At 34.8% G+C, this 19,268-nt stretch overlaps 1 protein-coding gene across 1 annotated transcript in view; it reads right to left on the bottom strand.

Moving 5' to 3' along the window:
• MCMBP (minichromosome maintenance complex binding protein) overlaps window positions 1–19,268 on the bottom strand; it is a 31,121-nt gene that overhangs the window by 9,429 nt on the left and 2,424 nt on the right. The window contains exons 2-8 of the mRNA XM_007478906.3: window positions 13,148–13,233; window positions 12,268–12,408; window positions 10,802–10,843; window positions 6,642–6,743; window positions 4,531–4,675; window positions 1,987–2,138; window positions 287–387 (exon numbers count right to left, since the gene is read on the bottom strand). Coding sequence (XP_007478968.1) covers window positions 287–387; window positions 1,987–2,138; window positions 4,531–4,675; window positions 6,642–6,743; window positions 10,802–10,843; window positions 12,268–12,408; window positions 13,148–13,233 — 769 coding nt within the window. The remainder of the gene's footprint in view (window positions 1–286; window positions 388–1,986; window positions 2,139–4,530; window positions 4,676–6,641; window positions 6,744–10,801; window positions 10,844–12,267; window positions 12,409–13,147; window positions 13,234–19,268) is intronic.

Here is a 19,268-nt window from a genome sequence, read left to right as displayed (position 1 = left end):
AGGGCTAGGCAATTGGGGTTAAGTGACTTGCCAGGGTCACATGGCTACGAAGTGTCTGAACCCAGGACCTTGCATCTCCTGGCCTGGCTCTCTATCCACCAAGGAACCTGGCTTCCCCTATTAAAAAGATTTGCATTCAGTGTCAAATAAAAAAGATTCCTATAGTTTTGTACTTAAAAGTCTTACTCAACATATCTGAAAACAATCCAACTCCTTTCTGCTGAAAAATCAAGTTGTAAAATAGTCATTTAAAACCAGGATACTTAACAAGAGCAAACATGCTCACCTTTCTTCATTAGTCATTATGCTCAGCACTGGATCCACAGACAAAATGCCATACACCTCAAGAATATCATTCACTTTGAAACAATCCCAATTTTCATAAACCTGATGAAAAAAGTCAAAGTGAAATAATCAGTTTTAAGGTTTAATGGTATATCAATAAAAAAAGATGTATCTCTAAATTTGCCCTCTCTGCAATAATTGGTAGCCTTGAAACAAAATAATTCATTTCTATAGTGCTTTAAGGTTAAAGCACTTTCCTCATAACAACCCTGTCAGGTAGGTAAGTGCAAAGACTATTGGCCAAATTTTTCAAAAAGAGGAAACTGAGGTTCTGAACAGTTTAGGCTTGCCACCTCATTGTCCCCTTACAGCAAATAAGACCTGAGAGTTAGAATTTAAACCCAGAAGGCAGCTAGGTAGCACAATGGCTAGAGCACCAGGCCTCGAGTCAAGAAGACATGGGTTTAAATCTGGCTTCAAGACACTTCTAGCTATGACTATGTGAACCTGGGCAAGTCATTTAATTCCCCTAGTTCTTACTTCTTGAATCGATACTTAGGATCAATTCTAAGGCAGAAAGTAAGGTAAGGGGTTTGGGGTGGGGTGGGGAATTCAAACAGAGGTCACCTAGGCTCTAAGAATCCATCTCATGGTTTCCTATACTCCATACTATCTCTATCCTAGAAAAATAAAATAGCAAGTAATTATAAAGAATTATTTCCAAATCATATAACATAAAGGGCTGGCAAGAAACAAGAGATTAACTTTAGTGATTTGTCCCCTGAGGTCACCCAGGTCAGTAGGAGAGCTAAGATTAAAATTCCAATTTGCTGACTGAAGACTTTCTCCTCCAGCCAACTATTTAACTCACAGATTATCCCCACAGAATGCCATTTTAGTAAAGATAGAACATTCAGAATTTATACCCCCTCAATGCCAACCAGCCATATGTAGACAGGAAAACAGAATGACAATTTTAGATGTCTTCTTCATAGCCTCTTATACTAACATATTATTGTGAAGTTTTATCCTGGCCTGAAGATAACCCTGAAAGCTTGATGGCTGTTCCAGTGGAAAGTCAAAACTGGAGAGGTTCAGGGTGGGAACGGCAATGATCCCACATCTTCTGTCTGAAATCTAGCATAGCTAAGTTGAAGACGTTAACAACTAGTTTAGTCATGGTCACAAAACAACCATTTCCCCCCCAGGTACAGTCAACTCTTACAAACTACTAACAAAAAAATTAAAACTTGCAATAGTAATCTACAGTACCTGCACTGATAGAATCATAGATCTTTTAAGTATTCCTGTTATCTAATGTTAAGACAATTAGCTACAAAATTAATCTGATCACTAATTTCCATATTAAAAAACAAAGTTCTGCAATGTTTTGAAGAAAGCCTATATAAGTAAGGCAATGCTTTATCTCAGTGATTAGAATGAGTCCCTCTAACGATTATTAAACACAATGGGATCTCTTGGTCACATTTTTGGGGAAAAAATTTTTTTTGCTCAAGTAAGCATCCTAAAACAAGTAAAATTTTATATCAATTTGAAATGAAGAAAGAAAGGTAATTTTCTCAGTCCAGTGTCCTCTACTGTGTCTTGGCATCAATACATATTATCTGTTCTTCATTCTAATCCATTAGTGTTTATACTGTCTACTTCACGAAGTTAAATGTTCATGAACAGTCTAATTACCTTTACAAGGCATGCAGGGCCTTTCTCTCCTGGCAGTGGAAAATTGAGATCAAGAGGAGGGGTGCAGTTTAGGGAGTTCAAGTGTTGCCCAGCAGAAGCCTCAGTTTCTAACCGTTTTGGCTCTCCATACCCATGAAGATCACCAACCTTCCCTAAAATCAAAAGAAATAACTGTACTTTCTAACTCCCCTGGGAGAAGAACAAATCGACAGCCTTATTAGTTTGATTCCTTATCAAACCAATGATGCTTCTCACTGGACAAAACTTAGGTGATTAATTTTTCAGGGAATAATACAAGCTAATTAAAGCTTTTGCAAAACTTATAAGAAAACAAATACTAATTGCAAAATAGGAAAATGTTAAATACTTTACCCTTCCATAAACTACATAAACTTAAAGAAATTGAGACATAAACATTTCATGAAACAAGCAAAATGCTAAGAATCGAGCAAACTGATGAACAAAGAATATTTTATGGGAAAAAAATAAAATGAATATAAAGCAAAACCATTAATCTATTTAAAAAGTCTGTCCCTGAATTTATTTTGTTCTCTAATAACAAAGTATGTATTTAACTTTTCAAGGACTGGCAAAAAATTATCCATCAACAAACCATACTATGTGCTATGTGCCAGCCACTGTGCTAAGGACTAATTATCTTATAATTAGGTAAGGTTCCTTCCATATCTACCAAAAGTAAAATTGTTAAGTCTGCCTTTCATGAAGCCATTTTGCAGAATACTTGTCCCACAATTTATCAGGTAACTCATGTTAGTGCTATTCATATAACTACTCAGAAATTCTTACATTTGTATAATGCTTTACTATAAAATAAGTATATATTTTAAATTACAAAAAAGTTCACTATCTCAGCTGAATGACAAATATAACCATGTATACCACAAACATTTTAAAAATTATACCTCCAAATGAGTGCTATGCATTAAGTCAAGACAAAATGAATCTGACTTTATTAAAAAACAAAAGGAAAACAGGAACATAGGCAATATAAATGAACTTCACTGATATTTCCAAGCTCCTTCTTTAGTTATTAACTTTTAAATCTTTTCCCCTACTGCTAAAGGTATAAATAAGCTAATGAAATAACTCCATTCCATTTCACCTCCTTTTTCTGCTGCCTGCTATAATACAGTATATAGAAAAAACAGGGACAAAGATATTCTAAATGTGAAATAAAGAGATTAAAAGTGCCCATTTTACCTGCAAAAATGAATAACCAGGGGCCAGTTGGGTAGCTCAGTGGATTGAAAGCCAGGCCTAGAGATGGGATGTCCTAGGTTCAAATCTGGCCTCAGACACTTCCCAGCTCTGTGACCCTGGGCAAGTCACTTAACCCCCATTGCCTAGCCTTTATCACTCTTCTGTCTTGGAACCAATACACAGTATTGATTCTAAGACGGAAGGTAGGGTTTAAAAAAATAATAATAATTAGAACATTTTTTTAAAAAGTAAAAAACTGCTTAACATCAAGTTCTTAATAATAGACATATTTATTAATTTGTTGCAACATAAAAAAAATATTTTTGGACTTAAAAATATAATTTTTTTGCCTTGAATTACACCTTTACTGCATAATAAATCAGACCATGAATATGTTATAATTATTCCTTCAAATGTTGGGAAAAAAATGAAACTAATTCACTATTGATAATATTCCCAACTGAAAAATAAATGGCTTTGTCCCACAAAGAATGTGTATGTACAAGCAAGTATGTTTAATTAAGGACAAAGAAATAATATTTAAGTGCTCCACAAGCATTAAAGGAAGTCAAAGGAAAAGTAAAGGCCATATGGAAAGACATTATTTTCACTTTATTCACCCAGAAACTTTCAAATTTAATTATAATATGGTAGAAACTAAACTACAAGGCAGCTAAAATGGGTTTGTCAGTTTAGGAATTATTGTAAGTAATCCTCTTAGGGGCAGCTTCATAGTGGCAATAAGAGCCAAGCCTAGATTCTAGAGGTCCTGGATTAAAATGGCCTCAGATGCTTCTTAGCTGAGCTGTGTGACCCCAGGCAAGTCACTTAACCTCAACTGCTTAATCCTTACAGTTCTGTCTTAGAATCTTAGTTATCAATTCTACAAAAGTTAGTTTTATTTTTTTCCTTAAATAATCCAACACATAACCACTAGTTAGTTATAGCAATATTACCATAAAATGTTGTATTTTAGTCCTGATAACAACATTCTAAATAAGGTTGATGGACTTTTTTTGGGGGGGGTGGGCAGGTAGGAGCAGACAAAGCAGATAGCCAAGTCTCCCAATTTCAGTCACTTCAAGCTAGCTCCCAGGGACAATTTATACAGAAGCCTTGACCGACTCCATTTCTCACTAAGGCTGCTTTGCCTCACATTGGACCTGGGCAGCAACTCTCCCTGCTTCTTGGTGTCAGGCGCAAGACAGATACTGGTCAGCTCTAGCCCTGCAATCCTGCAGCCTCAGCCTCCTGGCAGCAAAGGATTACAGAAGCATTACCAGGCCCAGAAACTTATCAGTGAATACTATTCTATTACAATACCTGGATGTCTTAAACCCGCATGATGATCTTTCTGTTTGGATGGATGAAGGTCCATATCTTCATCATCTTCATAACTTCTCTTGTGACGACTTGGAGTGTAGGATGTTGAGGGGCTAACACGAGCTTGACTTGCACTGACATATGCGTAAAATGGGAGATTAAGGAATCCATCAACACAGATTTTAGAATCTATAATATTTTCTAAGGTACTTTGTGGCTACTTTAAGATACCAGGTTGTGGGGACAGCTTGGTGGCTCAGTGGATTGAGCCAGGCCTAGAGATGGGAGGTCCTAGGTTCAAATCTGGCCTCAGACACTTCCCAGCTGTGTGACCCTGGGCACATCATTTGACACCCATTGCCTAGTCCTTACCACTCTTCTGCCTTGGAGTCAATACAAAGTATTGACTCCAAGACGGAAGGTAAGGGTTTAAAAAAAAAGATACCAGGTTGTAAATTAGTTACTATTAATAAAGATGAAATGATGACACTTTTAAGAGTAATCAAGTTTAATGTACTAGAATTTTTAGAAGGTATACCATGTCTCAGAATTCATTCCTAAAAAATTTGCAGATCATCAGGAAGCTGTCACCATTATTCCAGTACTTCAATAATCATTCATTCATTACTAGGTTCTTCTCCCACCAATTTCATAATTACTAAAATAAAATTTGCTTCCTTCTTGAAATTAAGCATAATTGTAAAACAAAAGACAGGGGGGGCATTTCTTTACTAGTGAAGAAATAAGAAGTGCTTACTATGTGTCTAAATTCTTGGGTTAAAAGCAAGCAATTCTTGTTCTGAACAAGCTCACATACGAATACAGAGATACATATATATAAGAGGGTTTAGTTCAACTCTAAGATGATGGCAAGCTCCGAGAATCCCAAGGGTACAATAGCAAAGTAAATGACAAAGTTTAGGGGAAATATCATGGGTATTTAAAAGAAACCTCAGAAATCATGTAGTCCAAACCATAGCTGAACAGGAACCCTTCACATTATCCTTAAACAAGTGATTATCCAACTCTATTAGAAGAACTCCAGTGGGGAGGGATCTACTACAACCTCTGGCAGCCCATTTCATTTGGACAGCACTAATTGTTAGGAAATATTTTCTTATGTTAATACAAGAATCCAGTTAGAATTTCCATGCAATTTGTTCCTAGTAATGTCCTCTGGGGCCAAATAAAAGACACTCCTTTCCTTCTACTAAGCTAAGGTTAGCCTTTAAAATGACACTGATAAATAGTATAGAATTAAATTTTATCATTGAAAGAGACCTTTAAAGATCATTGAGTGTAATCTCATCATTTTACAGTTAACCCAGAGAGGCTATGTGACTTATTAGTAAATGATAGCTAGTATTTTAGTCATTTGTTACTTTCAGGTTTTTTTTCTCTCAACACTGCCAATTACCATTTCTACTTTAGAGACAAAAAGGCTCAGAGAAGCTAAGTGGTCAGAGCTAGTATCAGAGCCAAGATCTGGTCCTCTTGATTGGTCCAGAGTTCTTTACACAGCATTATTATAAATCATTCTGGAACCCTGATCTGAATGTGGAATCACACTAAATATTTACAGTATTTGAAGACTATTCTTCCTTTGTTCTCAATATTTTAAAAGGTCCAAACTTTAAAGCTAATTAATCTAAATATCCACATTACAGTCACCAGAAGGAAAAATAAAACCTGTTTATGTCACAGAGAAGATTTTCAGTCAGCTTCATGTTTAGTTAATGTTAAAAAGTTAAGACACAGATGAAATATATATATAGCAAAGAAACTTTAACAATAAAGTCAAATTCTTCTATTGGATTTTAAGCTCAGTGGAATGAAATTATATATCTACTTTTAAAATTACTTGGGCAAACTGTTTAAAAATACCTCTTCCTCTTCCCCAAGTTTTTAGGAATATCAGGAACAGAATATAATGTTCAAAAGGCTATTTCTTTATATCCTTGTGAGGTCAGTAGTATAAATATGATCATTTCAAATTTATAGAAGAGGAAACTGAGCATCATTTAAGTTTAGTAAATTGCCCAACGTCAAAGTTAGAGACTGGACTCATTAAATCTTCTGTCTACACAACTCACAAATACAGAAAAGGATATTTCTTTTACCCAGGTCGATTCCCCAGGCACTGGAACACAATAGAAAGTCTGTCGTTCTAAAGTAGTGGTCTGTGCAGAGTTCAGATCAACTTCTTGTTGCGGCTGGAATATAAAAAAATTGAAATAATGAACATGTTAAGATTATGATTTTTTGAAAAACCACACTATGCCCACAGGGCTTTAAAAAGACTGCCTGTCCTTTGATCCAGCCATACTACTGCTAGGTTTGTACCCCAAAGAGACAATAATGAAAAAGACTTGCACCAAAATATTTATAGCTGCACTCTCTGTGGTGGCAAAAAAATTGGAAAATGAGAGGGTGTCCATCGATTAGAGAATGGCTGAATAAATTGTGGTATCTGATGGGGATGGAATATTGTGCTGAAAGGAATGGTGAACTGGAGAAATTTCATGTGAACTGGAAAGACCTCCAGGAATTGAAACAGAGTGAAAGGAGCAGAACCAGGAGAAAATTGTACACAGAGACTGATACATGGTGGCACAATCAAACATAATAGACTTCTCTACTAGCGGTAATGCAATGACCCAAGAAATTCTGAGGGACTTATGAGAAAGAACACTATCCACCTCCAGAGAAAGAACTGTAGGAGCAGAAATGCAGAAGAAAAACATATGATCAATGATGCAGTTCAATGGGTATATGATTGGGGTTTTGATGTTAAAAGATCACTCTACTGCAAATATGAGTAACATGGAAATAGATTTTGAACAATGATACACGGATAACCTAGTGGAATTGCTTGTTGGTTCTGGGAGGGGGAGGAGGAAAAGAATATAAATTCTATAATCATGGAAAAATATTCCAAATTAAATAAATAAATGAAAACTAAAAAAAAAAAAAAGAAACTACAGCCTAGAAGGGAGAGGGAAAAGGGATACATTAGGAAATGAAGAGATATCAATAAAAATTGATCTTTAAAAAAACCAACAACTACATGGTAACAATCTACAGAATTATAATTATAATATGTAGTTTTCATGAAAATGAAACATAAGTTAATAGTCTATGATTTATAATTGTATAAGAAGTAAGGAAACACTGCAAATTATACTATAATCTTAACAACCTCCCCAAAAATCAACACCTTGAAGCATCTAACCTATTCTTTGGAAATAGGTTAAAAACAGCTTATTTTTATTTGTTTCTATTAAGAAAAATAGAATCTACATAGACTTTTTTACTCAATGAAATACCGTTAGCTTCAAAACATTTTAATTCAAGTACACAAGTTTCTTCCTTCTTAAATAAATTGCTCTGGCCAAATGTGTATAAACTATATGCATATCTTACATCAACAGCTTTAAGTATTTCTACGAAATTAAGATTTAAGTTATAACAATATTATGTTCAGTTCTACAAGAGCACGGTTCAACTAGTATAATATGGATAGAATGCCCAGAGGCTAGAGAAGAATGGACTAGTTAATCCGGGCTGATCTGTAGTCTAGAGATATTACAGTGAGGTGTAAAGGAAACAGTAGGGTTTATTTATAAAGCCTTTTCTGATGTTATTGTAAATCTATAACCATTGGAAGCATGGTTACATTGGATATACTTGGACTACCTGATCAAAAATCTCAAAGGACATTCCCAAAAAATGAATCTTTAGGGTAACAAAACTATCCAATATGGAAGTCTTCTCCATATCAACCTGAATATTTTGAGTATCTAGGAAAGTTCATTAAATCACAAGGCAGACTATTCTATTTTAGATAGCTCCAACTGTTGGAAGTTCTTCCTTGATTAATCAGAACAAGAAAAACGATATATCCAATGACCTCAACACAAATGGAAAAAAGCATCAAAAAGAATGAAAACAATCCTGTGAAATTATGACCAGGTTTGGCCAAAAAAAAAAAGATAATAAACCCTAACCCTCTTCAGCTTTCTTTGAAAAGGGGGAAAGGGGGGACACAACAGGGCAGCTGGGTGGCTCAGTGGATTGAGTCAGGCTTAAAGATGGGAAGTCCTAGGTTCAAATTTGGCCTCAGACACTTCCTAGCAGTATAACCCTGGATAAGGCAATTCCGTTACCTAGCTTTTACCACTCTTCTGCCTTGTGTTATGATTAAAATTGGGGAGATTGGCCATAGACTTGATATTTTATTTATCAGAAAGGAGAGGTTGAAAAGATCAAGGAAATTGGTCATTCTTAAAGAAAGGATTAACATATAGCCTCCATTTAACTGGCTTTCAGCCTACACTCTACCACAGTAGTGTCAGAAGTCCTCAGTCAGCCCCCAACACAGAAGTAGAAGAGAATGAAATCCATCCAGTCTCAGTTTATCTAACTTTCTCCCCACCCACTGACGCAAACATCATGCCTGTGAATCAAATATGACAATGATTTAATGTCAAGATAAGCATAAATTTTTTCTCCTAAACCATAAACTTCTCTTCAGTAACCGTAAGATAAGGAAAAATTAGCATTTTCATTGAATCTTATGTGTTTTCTGTCTGTTTATCATCTGAAAAGCAATTTTATGAAATCAGAATGTAGGTATATATTGGTCACCATGGCATCCATTGAGTTTTGGTTTGTCCCACATGGCTTTCTCTTTAATAATTACTACATTCAATATTCTCTGTTTTCACCTTTCCCATTAAGTAGAAAGTAAGTTTTTTTCCTTTTGTTTCTCTATTATCAAAGAGGCCAATTTACTCTTAGAAAATCAGGTGGTAGCTGATTAGTCAATATGACAGCAAAGGAAAGCAATGAATGTTGGAGGGGATGTAGCAAAATTGGGACACTAATGCACTGCTTGGTGGAGTTGTGAATTAATCCAACCATTCTAGAGGGCAATTTGGAACTATGCACAAAGGGCTTTAAATGAATGCATGTCCTTTAATCCAGTCATACCACTGCTGGGTCCAAAGAGATAATAAAGAAAAAGACTTGTACAAAAATATTTATAGCTGTGCTCTGTGTTGGCAAAAAACTGGAAAATGAGGGGGTGTCCATCGACTGGGGAATGGCTGAACAAATTGTGGTATCTGTTGGTGAAGGAACATTATTGTGCTGAAATGAATAATGAACTGGAGGAATTCCATGTGAACTAGATGACCTCCACAAATTGATGTAGAGCAAAAGGAGAAGAACCAGGAGAACATTATACAGAGACTGATCATTATGGCACAATTGAATGTAATAAAACTTTTCTACTAGCAGCAATGCAATGACCCAGGATAATCCAGAGGAACTTAGGAGAAAGAAACGCTATCCACATCCAGAGAAAGAACTGTGGAACCAAAAATGCATTAGAAAAATATATGATCGATCACATAGTATGATAGGGATGATTAGGGTTTTGATGTTAGAGAATCACTCTACTGCAAATATGAATAACATGGAAGTAGGTTTTGAACAATGATACATGTATGACCCAGAGGAACTGCTTGTCAGCTTTGGGAGGGAGAGGGATCATGAATCATGCAACCATGGAAAAACATTCTAAATTTTAAAAAAAGAAAAGAAAATCAGATAGGCATACATACACATTTTATAAAATACGAACTGAGCTCACATAAGTACATAAACAAAGCAAGGGATACATTTCTATTTTTAAAATAGCCAATGATTAAATATGTCAAAATTAAAACAAATTTGGTAGCAAAGAACTGGGAACAAAGTAGGAACCCATTAATTGGAGAATGACTAAACAAACTGTAATACAAGAACATGATGAAATATTACTGAATCACAAAAAATTATAGTAATGAAGATTCAAAGAAATAGGAAAACAGATATTGATACAAAGTAAGCAGAACCAGGAAATATATATGATTGCAATAATGTAAGTGGGCAGAACAATAAAACAAAACCAAAAAACTGTGTGATTATAACAACCAAACTTGTTATATTGTTATATATTGAGAAGAAATGAGAAAGTATATTTCTTCCCTTCAGTGCAAAGGTGATGACTATGAGTATTAATTTGGCAGAACTGCCTTTCCCCAATCTTTCTGCATTTTTTGTCACAAGGGATAAATCACTGAGAAGAGATAGAAGAATGACATTTGGAAATTATGTGATGCAATAACAAAAAGTTACCAATAAAAAACAAAAGTAATGAGTTCTAATCTAAAAAGTTTTATTTTTACCAAAAAATCTTATCTTTTACATAAGTTGCAATACATACCCCACATTCTGCAATATCTCTGTATTTTCCAAAATGTAGAACCTGTGAACAATAACAAACTGATTTAAGATCCAAACAAAATAAGTTATAGCCATTTATAGTTCAAGAATCAGAACTGCTGTTAATAGCAGAATGACAAGAAGACACCAAACTGTAAGCAGCCCTGAAATGCTTTAAGCATATGTATTTAGTTATTCTGTGGCATCTTCCTCTGGTGCTTCTTCACCCAAAACAGTCAACTACAGCAATTAACTAAACAGCAATTACTAAAATCTATTTGGAAAATTATGTAACCTATTACTTAAAGCATCTATACTTGTAGGAACTTAGTATTCTTTATGATTAAATTAAAGCTTAAGATTATGGTATCCAGATATTTAACAAATGGTTTTAAAATAAATCAGTTTCTCCTTAATATTACTGCTACAATGTTTTAACTTTACCAATTAAAGAGTCCATCAAGCCCAAAATTATACAAGAATGTCTTTCAGAAGCAGCATGGTGTAGTGGATAGGGAACCAACTTCAAAGCAGGAAGACCTAGGTTGAAGATCTCCTCTAATACATAGAAGGCTGTGTGACCTTGGATAAGTTACTTAATCTCTCCATGGTCTAAGCAATACTCTAAGACCATAAATCGTGATGGTACCAACCTACATTAGGAGACAGTTTGTTCACTAGTTTCCCATTCTGATGAAATCATAGGTTCACTATTCTCTATTCTAAAAAATTCTTGTCATGACAGAAGTGGGGCCACAGTAAAGGTTTATCAGAGATAGTGTCTATATAATATTTTTGGCAAAAGGGAGGATTTAATTCGAGGGAAGAGAATAGAAAGACACTGGGAAATAACTGATAACCCCAAAATATCAATAAATATACTTATATTAAATTAAAAGAACTCATCTAACAAATTCTCCAGGTTCTTGACTTCTTAAGTTTCCTGCTATATAAGAATCGGGACCTTTCTAAGGTGATATATCTAAGGCTGATCTCAGGTGCATTGTCTTTAAGTATGGATCTAGTAATTCTCCAAGTTCCATAAAGTTTTCAAAGATACCTATAAAAATATACAAAACTCCCATTGTACCAATTCCTCTAACTTGGCATAGAAAATTGGTAGTGTACCAACAGGGAAGGATACCAAGATAGCATATTCCTGACTATAGTTTTCCTTGTTGTTCAGTCACATCAACTCTTCATGACCTCATAGACAATGTTGTCCATGGACTATTCTGGCTTGCCATTTCCTTTTCCAGTTTAGGCAAACAGGATTAAGTGATTTGCCCAAGGTCACATAGCTAATAAGTGTCTGAGGCAGGATTTGAACCCAAGTCTTCCTGAATTCAAGCCCAGTACTCTATCTATTGGCCTGCCACTACAGTTTTCCTTAAATATTAGTAATTCTAGTTTCAGTTAACTAGAAAAGTTATGATGCCAAAGATGAATCAGGCATAATTTACATACACGTCCTTTTGTATTTGGGTCAACTGTTTCATAGACTCCCATGTAAAATTCAGGGTCAAACATATCCTGAACCATGCAGCGGAATTTCACAAAACTGTTCGGTTTCAGATAATGAAGAGGGACATCATTTAATGATGGTACCTTAAAAGGAAAAAAAAGTTAAGTTTAAAACAAAACTAAAACTAGACACACCACAGATCCAACAATTATTTATCACATGCCTATAATATTTCATTCTGCACACTATGTTATCTACTGGGGATTCAAATACAAAAATTAAACTGTCCTCTCTCTCAAGAGTTCACAACCTATTAGGAAAAGCAAAACAGTTACATGTGAAAACCTTATGAGCCAAGATCTCCACATGGCAAAAAAATTTCCTTCCAAGCCCCAGTTGGTGGCTTAATTATCCCAATATCCAATACCATGAAATAATACTTCAAAAGATTTTCATAGTTCCTAGAAGTTCACTATAATTGGATTTGACCTTCCTATATATACACATATGCTCTATACCTCATCAAGAGAAGTAGCATCTGTTCTGTAGTGCTATACTTGAAAATAACAAGTCAATGTAAAATATTACCTGCACAATGCAGGGACCTCCTTCTGTACTAAACAAGAAATTACAAGTAGCAGCATGTCAGCTACCTCCACCTAGAAACCCTGAACTATACATATAGCACGTAGCATACAACTCTAAACTTCTGTTAATTTCTTTAAAAAAAAAAAGGGCAGAAAAAAGTATTCATTTTGAAGCCATTACCAAAGTTTCTTTACCTACTAGCCACTGGAAAAACAGTGGTGTAACACTAACTTGCCTATAAAATAATGCAAAACTTAATTAGTAAAAATCAGGGGGGGAAATCAACAATCTTACCCAGTTAGTAGCATTATTTTCTTTTAGCTTTTCTTTAAAATATTCAATTACTTTCTTCTCCCAGTCAGAATTTAATCCATTTTGGGCTGAAAAAGAAAAAAAATGCAAGTTTTAAAACCACTAATAAAATAGCAAGATTTTATGTAGTTGACTTATGCTGTCAAATTGTCATAGACTTATCAAAATAGTAATTTTGAAGGTGAAGGGTAAGAGACAACAAGATCTCATTTAGATGCAAAATATAAAGAAAATTTTAAAAAGAAAAACAAAAAACTTAATTCCAAACATTTATACTACCAAATAGGACTGGGTTATCAGCTTAGTAAGCACAAAAGTATTTGATAAATGTAAGTTATCATCAATAAGAAGCTTAAAATAAAATTTGGAATAGTTCATATATATTATTACTTTACTTTCTTGATAACTCTGTGAGACAGTGTAACTATCACACACTTTTACAACATATGAACAAAGTGAGGATAAGAGAACTGACCAATCTAATAAAGCGAAGAAACTGGGTCTACCAAGATTGACCCTGGTACATGAAAATACTAGCTCCCAGCAAGCACACATAAAAGTGTGAGTATGAAGAACAGGCTACAACAGTACAATTAAAGAATTCTTGAGGAGAAACTGTGTAACGGCTGTCTTCAGAGAGGTATAAAATTTAAAAACAAGATAGGTTGGCCATCAAGCAAGGACATAGATGAAACTACTGGTATGCTTCTCATGTCAAAGAGAGCCCCCAGAATGTAGGCTGGAATGTAGGAATTTATAGGACCTGAGCATTCAGGATAGGCAGTGATCTAAAACCTTGGAAAGAATATTCATTGGAAGAAGTTACTAATTATGTAAGTGAAATGGAAACACAAGGTAGAACAGTATATAACTTCTAAATATGGATATTGTTTCTACAATCATTTACTTGATTATCCATGAAACAAAAATTATATCGGACTTCCATTTAATGGAATTATTTTTGTATTATTATTTGTGTAAATATACATATTTACACACATATAAATATTGTATAATATATTTTTGTATATTAGTTATAAGCAAAATGTTTTGTAAATCTTTAAACAGCTATATAAATGTGAAGTGTTAGTACAAATATACAAATACTATAAAAGGATTCAACAAATTATTATTCTGCCTAAACTGATGCAGAACAATGGTTTATTGATCTTATTACAAAGAATATTTGTACATAAGGAATATATTTATAATGCATACATAATATTTTCTATTTCTATGATGATATAATTCTATATTTCTATGACTTAAAAATAAAGATCATGATATTTCTATGTCAACATGAAAGTGACTATTACATTTCTACTCTCTAGGATCTAGAAATAACACAAAAATTTAATCTAAGTTTTCACTTGGGTAAAAAGTGTTCTCAAATAAAAAATAAAAGGTAACTAAACAATAGCAATTCAACTCCATTTTGTCTTTTAACTCTTGGATATTTTAATTCGCCACTCATTTTCAGAGTTGGATATGAGAAACTTTAATCTGCAAAATGAACAAAACTAAAGCAATGACTCAGGACCTTACCAGCAGTTAATAAGAGAATTAGACCCCAATTCCTAATTCAATAAGATGAAATGGGCTTTGTTTTTAGGGGTTGGGATATTTTGAAATAAAATGGAATGAGCACAAAAAAAAGTAGGTAAAAGCACTGAACTTGGGATGAAGGCTGGAAAATGGCCTGGCATAGTAGAAAGAATCTTAGATTTGTAATCAGAATTTAGGTTCACTTCCTGGCACTGTGTGGTCTTGGGCAAGTCCATTAATCTCAGTTTCCTCATTTACAGAAAGAATGTTTGGCTTAGAATAATAGAGGTTCATTTCTACCTCTAAATAAATGATCCTATACTCCTTGGCTCTTCCTTACTACCTGAACCACAGGCTAATGAGAATTAACCTTTCAGCCTCAGTTCCCTTGTCTATAAAATTGGGGTAATAATATCTATGCTACCTGACACTGAAGTGAGCACTACATATATAATAAAATGTTATAGATAAGTGGTATAGTACAAAGAACACCAAAATTTGGAAGTCTGGAGATCTAAAGGTCAAAGTGCCAGTTCTAGCAAGGCTTTTTACTAGCTGTATGAGGTCTTCTTTACTGGCTAGCCTTTGTTTTCTAATCTGTAAAATGAAGGGATTGGGGCCAGTGGAGTTTAATAACCTTCCAGCTATAGCATCCTATAGGACTCAATATATTAAGTTACTATGAATAGCTGATGAGAAGGCAAAAGAAACGTTGGTCATCTGAGCATTTTTGGTATACAAAGAATGCTATAGTTATGGACATTGGAAGGAACATTTTTAATACAATTATTCAGTGCACCTCAAGCTCTCTAGGCCAGTGCTGACCAATGAGAGCTCATGGCATCTAACCAACCCAGGCATCTGACCCTGCCCCTCCTCTTCCAAGCCCATGGAACACGCTCCCTCACACTCATCACAGAGTATTGATCAGATCAGCTCTACCACTGCTTGCAACTGTGATTCCAGAGAACTAATAATAAATGCTAGTCATCTCCTGAAAGAAAGGTGATGCACTGGAAAGAAGATATTTTTGGATTTGGCCAATATGGTAATTTTTTCTGTCTGAATACGTTAAGGGTTTGGTTTTTCTTTTCTTTTGTTCCCCACAGGGATGGGATGAAGGTCAAAAGGGAAGAAAGTAAATGTTTGTGAATTAAAAAATTAAATTAAATTGAAGAAAAAAACCTACAACCATGGCTTCTGAAAAGTTCATGAAAGGCATCAATGGACGACCTTATGGATTCATTTCCCATCCCTGCTACTTCATCCATCTCTGTCCACCACTCGCCTTTGTTTTTCTTGCCTTTCCTTGAGGACAGATAATCATTTTTTCTTACTTGTAGCCCAGTCCTTAACAGAGAACCTGGCGCAGAGTAAGTGCTTAATAAATACTTTTTTTCTTTCACAAATTCACTTAGCTCATTACAATTAGCTCAAGGAAATCAGTCTTGCCTCATACATACATGAAACTATTAAACAGGATGCTAATATCCATTAAAAAAAAAAGTACATGCTCTTCAGTTAGATACAGACCCCTCTTCTGCTATTCTGGGGAAGCAGCTTCTCTCTTTAAGCAGTGTGCCATAAACAGCAAACAAGTAAGTTAAGCAAGGAAAAGATAGCCAGAGAGCACATTCTGAGCTTTTAAATGACTACTACAAGTGCCCTACTAAACTAGGTGCAGGAGGAAGGGAAAGGCAGGCTGAAGCAGATCAGCAACCTACAGAGACCTTTATGGTTGGGTCTTGCTTTCTTTTTGTCTTTGTAGTCCAGTGCCCAAAAGGAGTTTGCTCATACTACTACCACTTCTTAAATGCTTATTAGATAGAAAAGAATAACAGGGAAGCTTCAAGATGGAAAGAGACAAAATGTCTCAGAAGACAGAAAGGACAGGGAGGGTACAAAAAGTGAGACTACTGGGAAAGAAGGCAGAGATCAGATTATAGAAGCCTACAAGACTGAGAGGTCTGGACTTGATCTTCAGTCTATGGGTAGCCAGTGGCTATTTCTCAGAAAGAATGAGATGGTCAGGGTTTACTTCTTAAATTTGATCTATAACAGTGTACAGAGAGGATTAAAGTAAAATTAGCTAGGTGGCTCAGTGCATTGAGAGATGGCCCAGAGATGGGAGGTCCTGAGTTCAAATTTGACCTCAGTCACTTCCTAGTTGTCTGACCCTGGGCACGTCATTTCAATTCCATTGCCTACCCCTTAAACTGCTTCTGCCTTGGAACCAATTCAGTGTTGATTCTAGGGCAAGAAGTAAGAGTTTAAAAGAAAATAAATTAAATGGCACCCCACAAGGTGTTTTTTTTAAACCTTCCATTTGTATCAAAATTCCATGGCAATAAAGCAAAATAAATGTCCCTATTTTTTTTACAATTGGATTTTACCTGTGTAAATGTAATAACATAAGCTCATTAACCTGAGAAAAGGGTTTAGAAACCATCCTAACCAATTAAGGGTTTTTTTGTCTCTACTAAAATCTGGACTACATGAAAGAGTAAAGACTTCATCTATAGTTTAAAAAAAAAAAACACCCACAAAAAACCCCCCAAAAACAGGGAGAAATGGCATTTCCTTAAGATATTTCGCTGAAAGGTAAATTATCTCAGTGACTCAAATACTTGCTAAATTAAAAATGCTTCTAGCTCTTAATTATTTCATTTTACACTATACAACTTTAAAACGCTTGACAAAAACTGATTAGTGATTGCACTGTACTATCAAAATTGCACATAAAATGTTAAGTCACTTTTAGAGTCCTTTAAAAAATACATGAACAGGTCGCTTCTAACATTTATCTTTTTATAAAAAATTATATAATAATAGCAATTAAAAAATGGAACTATCAATTAGGTCCTGCACTGACTCTGGGTCCTCAGCACACTGGAAAGGCTTCAAGTTTGGATCTGGCACTTTTTGACTATCACCTGATAGGTCTAGCTAAACTCAGAGGTTCAAAGAAATGTGGGCACTTGGGCAATGACTCACTGGACTCTGCTGGGGCATGGAGAGACTAGAACCTATTTTGAGCAGAAAGGGTTTCCCAAAATCAGATACCCTCCTAATTTTCAAGGATCTCAACCTAGATAGTTGAATATTGACAACAAATACCTTTTTATAGTCTAATAGAATATTTTAAATATGAGATTAAGCACTTTAGTCTGGCAAATATAAACCCAAATATGTACTTAAAGCATAGGTAATAAATATATAATTCACTAATTAAAAATAGAGTTCAGACCTGTGATATCATAGGAGTTGTGGGCTTTTAGAGAAGAAAACTCTACCACTGCAGATCAACAGATACACTAATATTTTGGAATTTAATAATCTTAAGAGAGTTGCTGGGAAAACCCAGAGGTTGTGACTCATCCAGGGTAAAAGTCAATGTGTCAAAAAACAGTTCTAGAAGGGGGCAGCTAGGTGGCTCAGTGGATTGAAAGCCAGGCCCAGAGTAAGGAGGTCCTGGGTTCAAATTTGGATTCAGATACCTACTAGCTGTGTGACCCTAGGCAAGTTACTTATAACCCTTGCCCTAGTCTCTCTTCTGTCTTAGTTGCTACTAAGACAAGTAAGGGTTAAAAAAAAATAGTTCTTGAACCTAGATCTTACACTCTTGAAACTGGGTTCTTTTGGATTTATATCAACATGCAGGTACAATATGGGATAAAGGCTAGGAAACTGGTCTTGGAATCGGAAAGAACTGGATTCAGGTCAATCCTCTAGCCCAGTGACCCATGGGAAAGTCTCAGGCAACTTTCATTTTTCTTTTTAAAAAATCCTTAACTTTCCACCATAGAATCAATACTGTGTATTGGTTCCATGAGTTGCAGTAAGGGCAAGACAATAGGGATTAAGTAATTTACCCAGGGTAAAGAATGAGGATATATCTGAAACAGAATTTGAACCCAGGACTTTCCACACTTAGCCTTGGGCCTCAATCCACTTAGTAGCCTAAGTAGCTGCCTCCAACAACTACCTTTCTAAATTGTAGGTGTAGTTCCCTACAGTAATGCTATCACAGATTAAGGATGAAAAAACTTATATATTTGTTTAGACTATTTTCTGTTTAACATTCCTGCTTATGACCATAACTAAAAGTCATTATTTCAAGAAGAAAAAAAGCCACTATAATTAGACACTTATATACTCAACTATCCTCATACCAAATTATCCATGATAAAACCTAATCTATTATTGAAAGAAAGTTTTATCATGGTCTGACAGGAAGTTACAAAACCGCTATCTTGCAATAGTGTTAACTATACAACTGTATGAAAAAACTAATGGTTTGGGGCTTATATTTTAATATATTTATTAATTATATTTATATTATATATAATATATGTAATATATTAAGACCAATTAACAAGGGTACTATCCTTATCTTTGTTCCTTAATACATTATTCGTAATTGCTAAAAATTGTATAATCCATAGAATTTTTAAAACTGTTGGCATCAAATAGTATCACTTTATGCTGTTTTTATAAGAAATGCACATCTTCGTATGGCAAAGGAAACTTGATTTGACCAGTCTAACTAAATAAGTCT

The sequence above is a fragment of the Monodelphis domestica genome, chromosome 1, assembly GCF_027887165.1.
Source record: "Monodelphis domestica isolate mMonDom1 chromosome 1, mMonDom1.pri, whole genome shotgun sequence".
NCBI classification, from domain to species: Eukaryota; Metazoa; Chordata; class Mammalia; order Didelphimorphia; family Didelphidae; genus Monodelphis; species Monodelphis domestica.
This window is presented reverse-complemented; position numbering and strand designations above follow the sequence as displayed.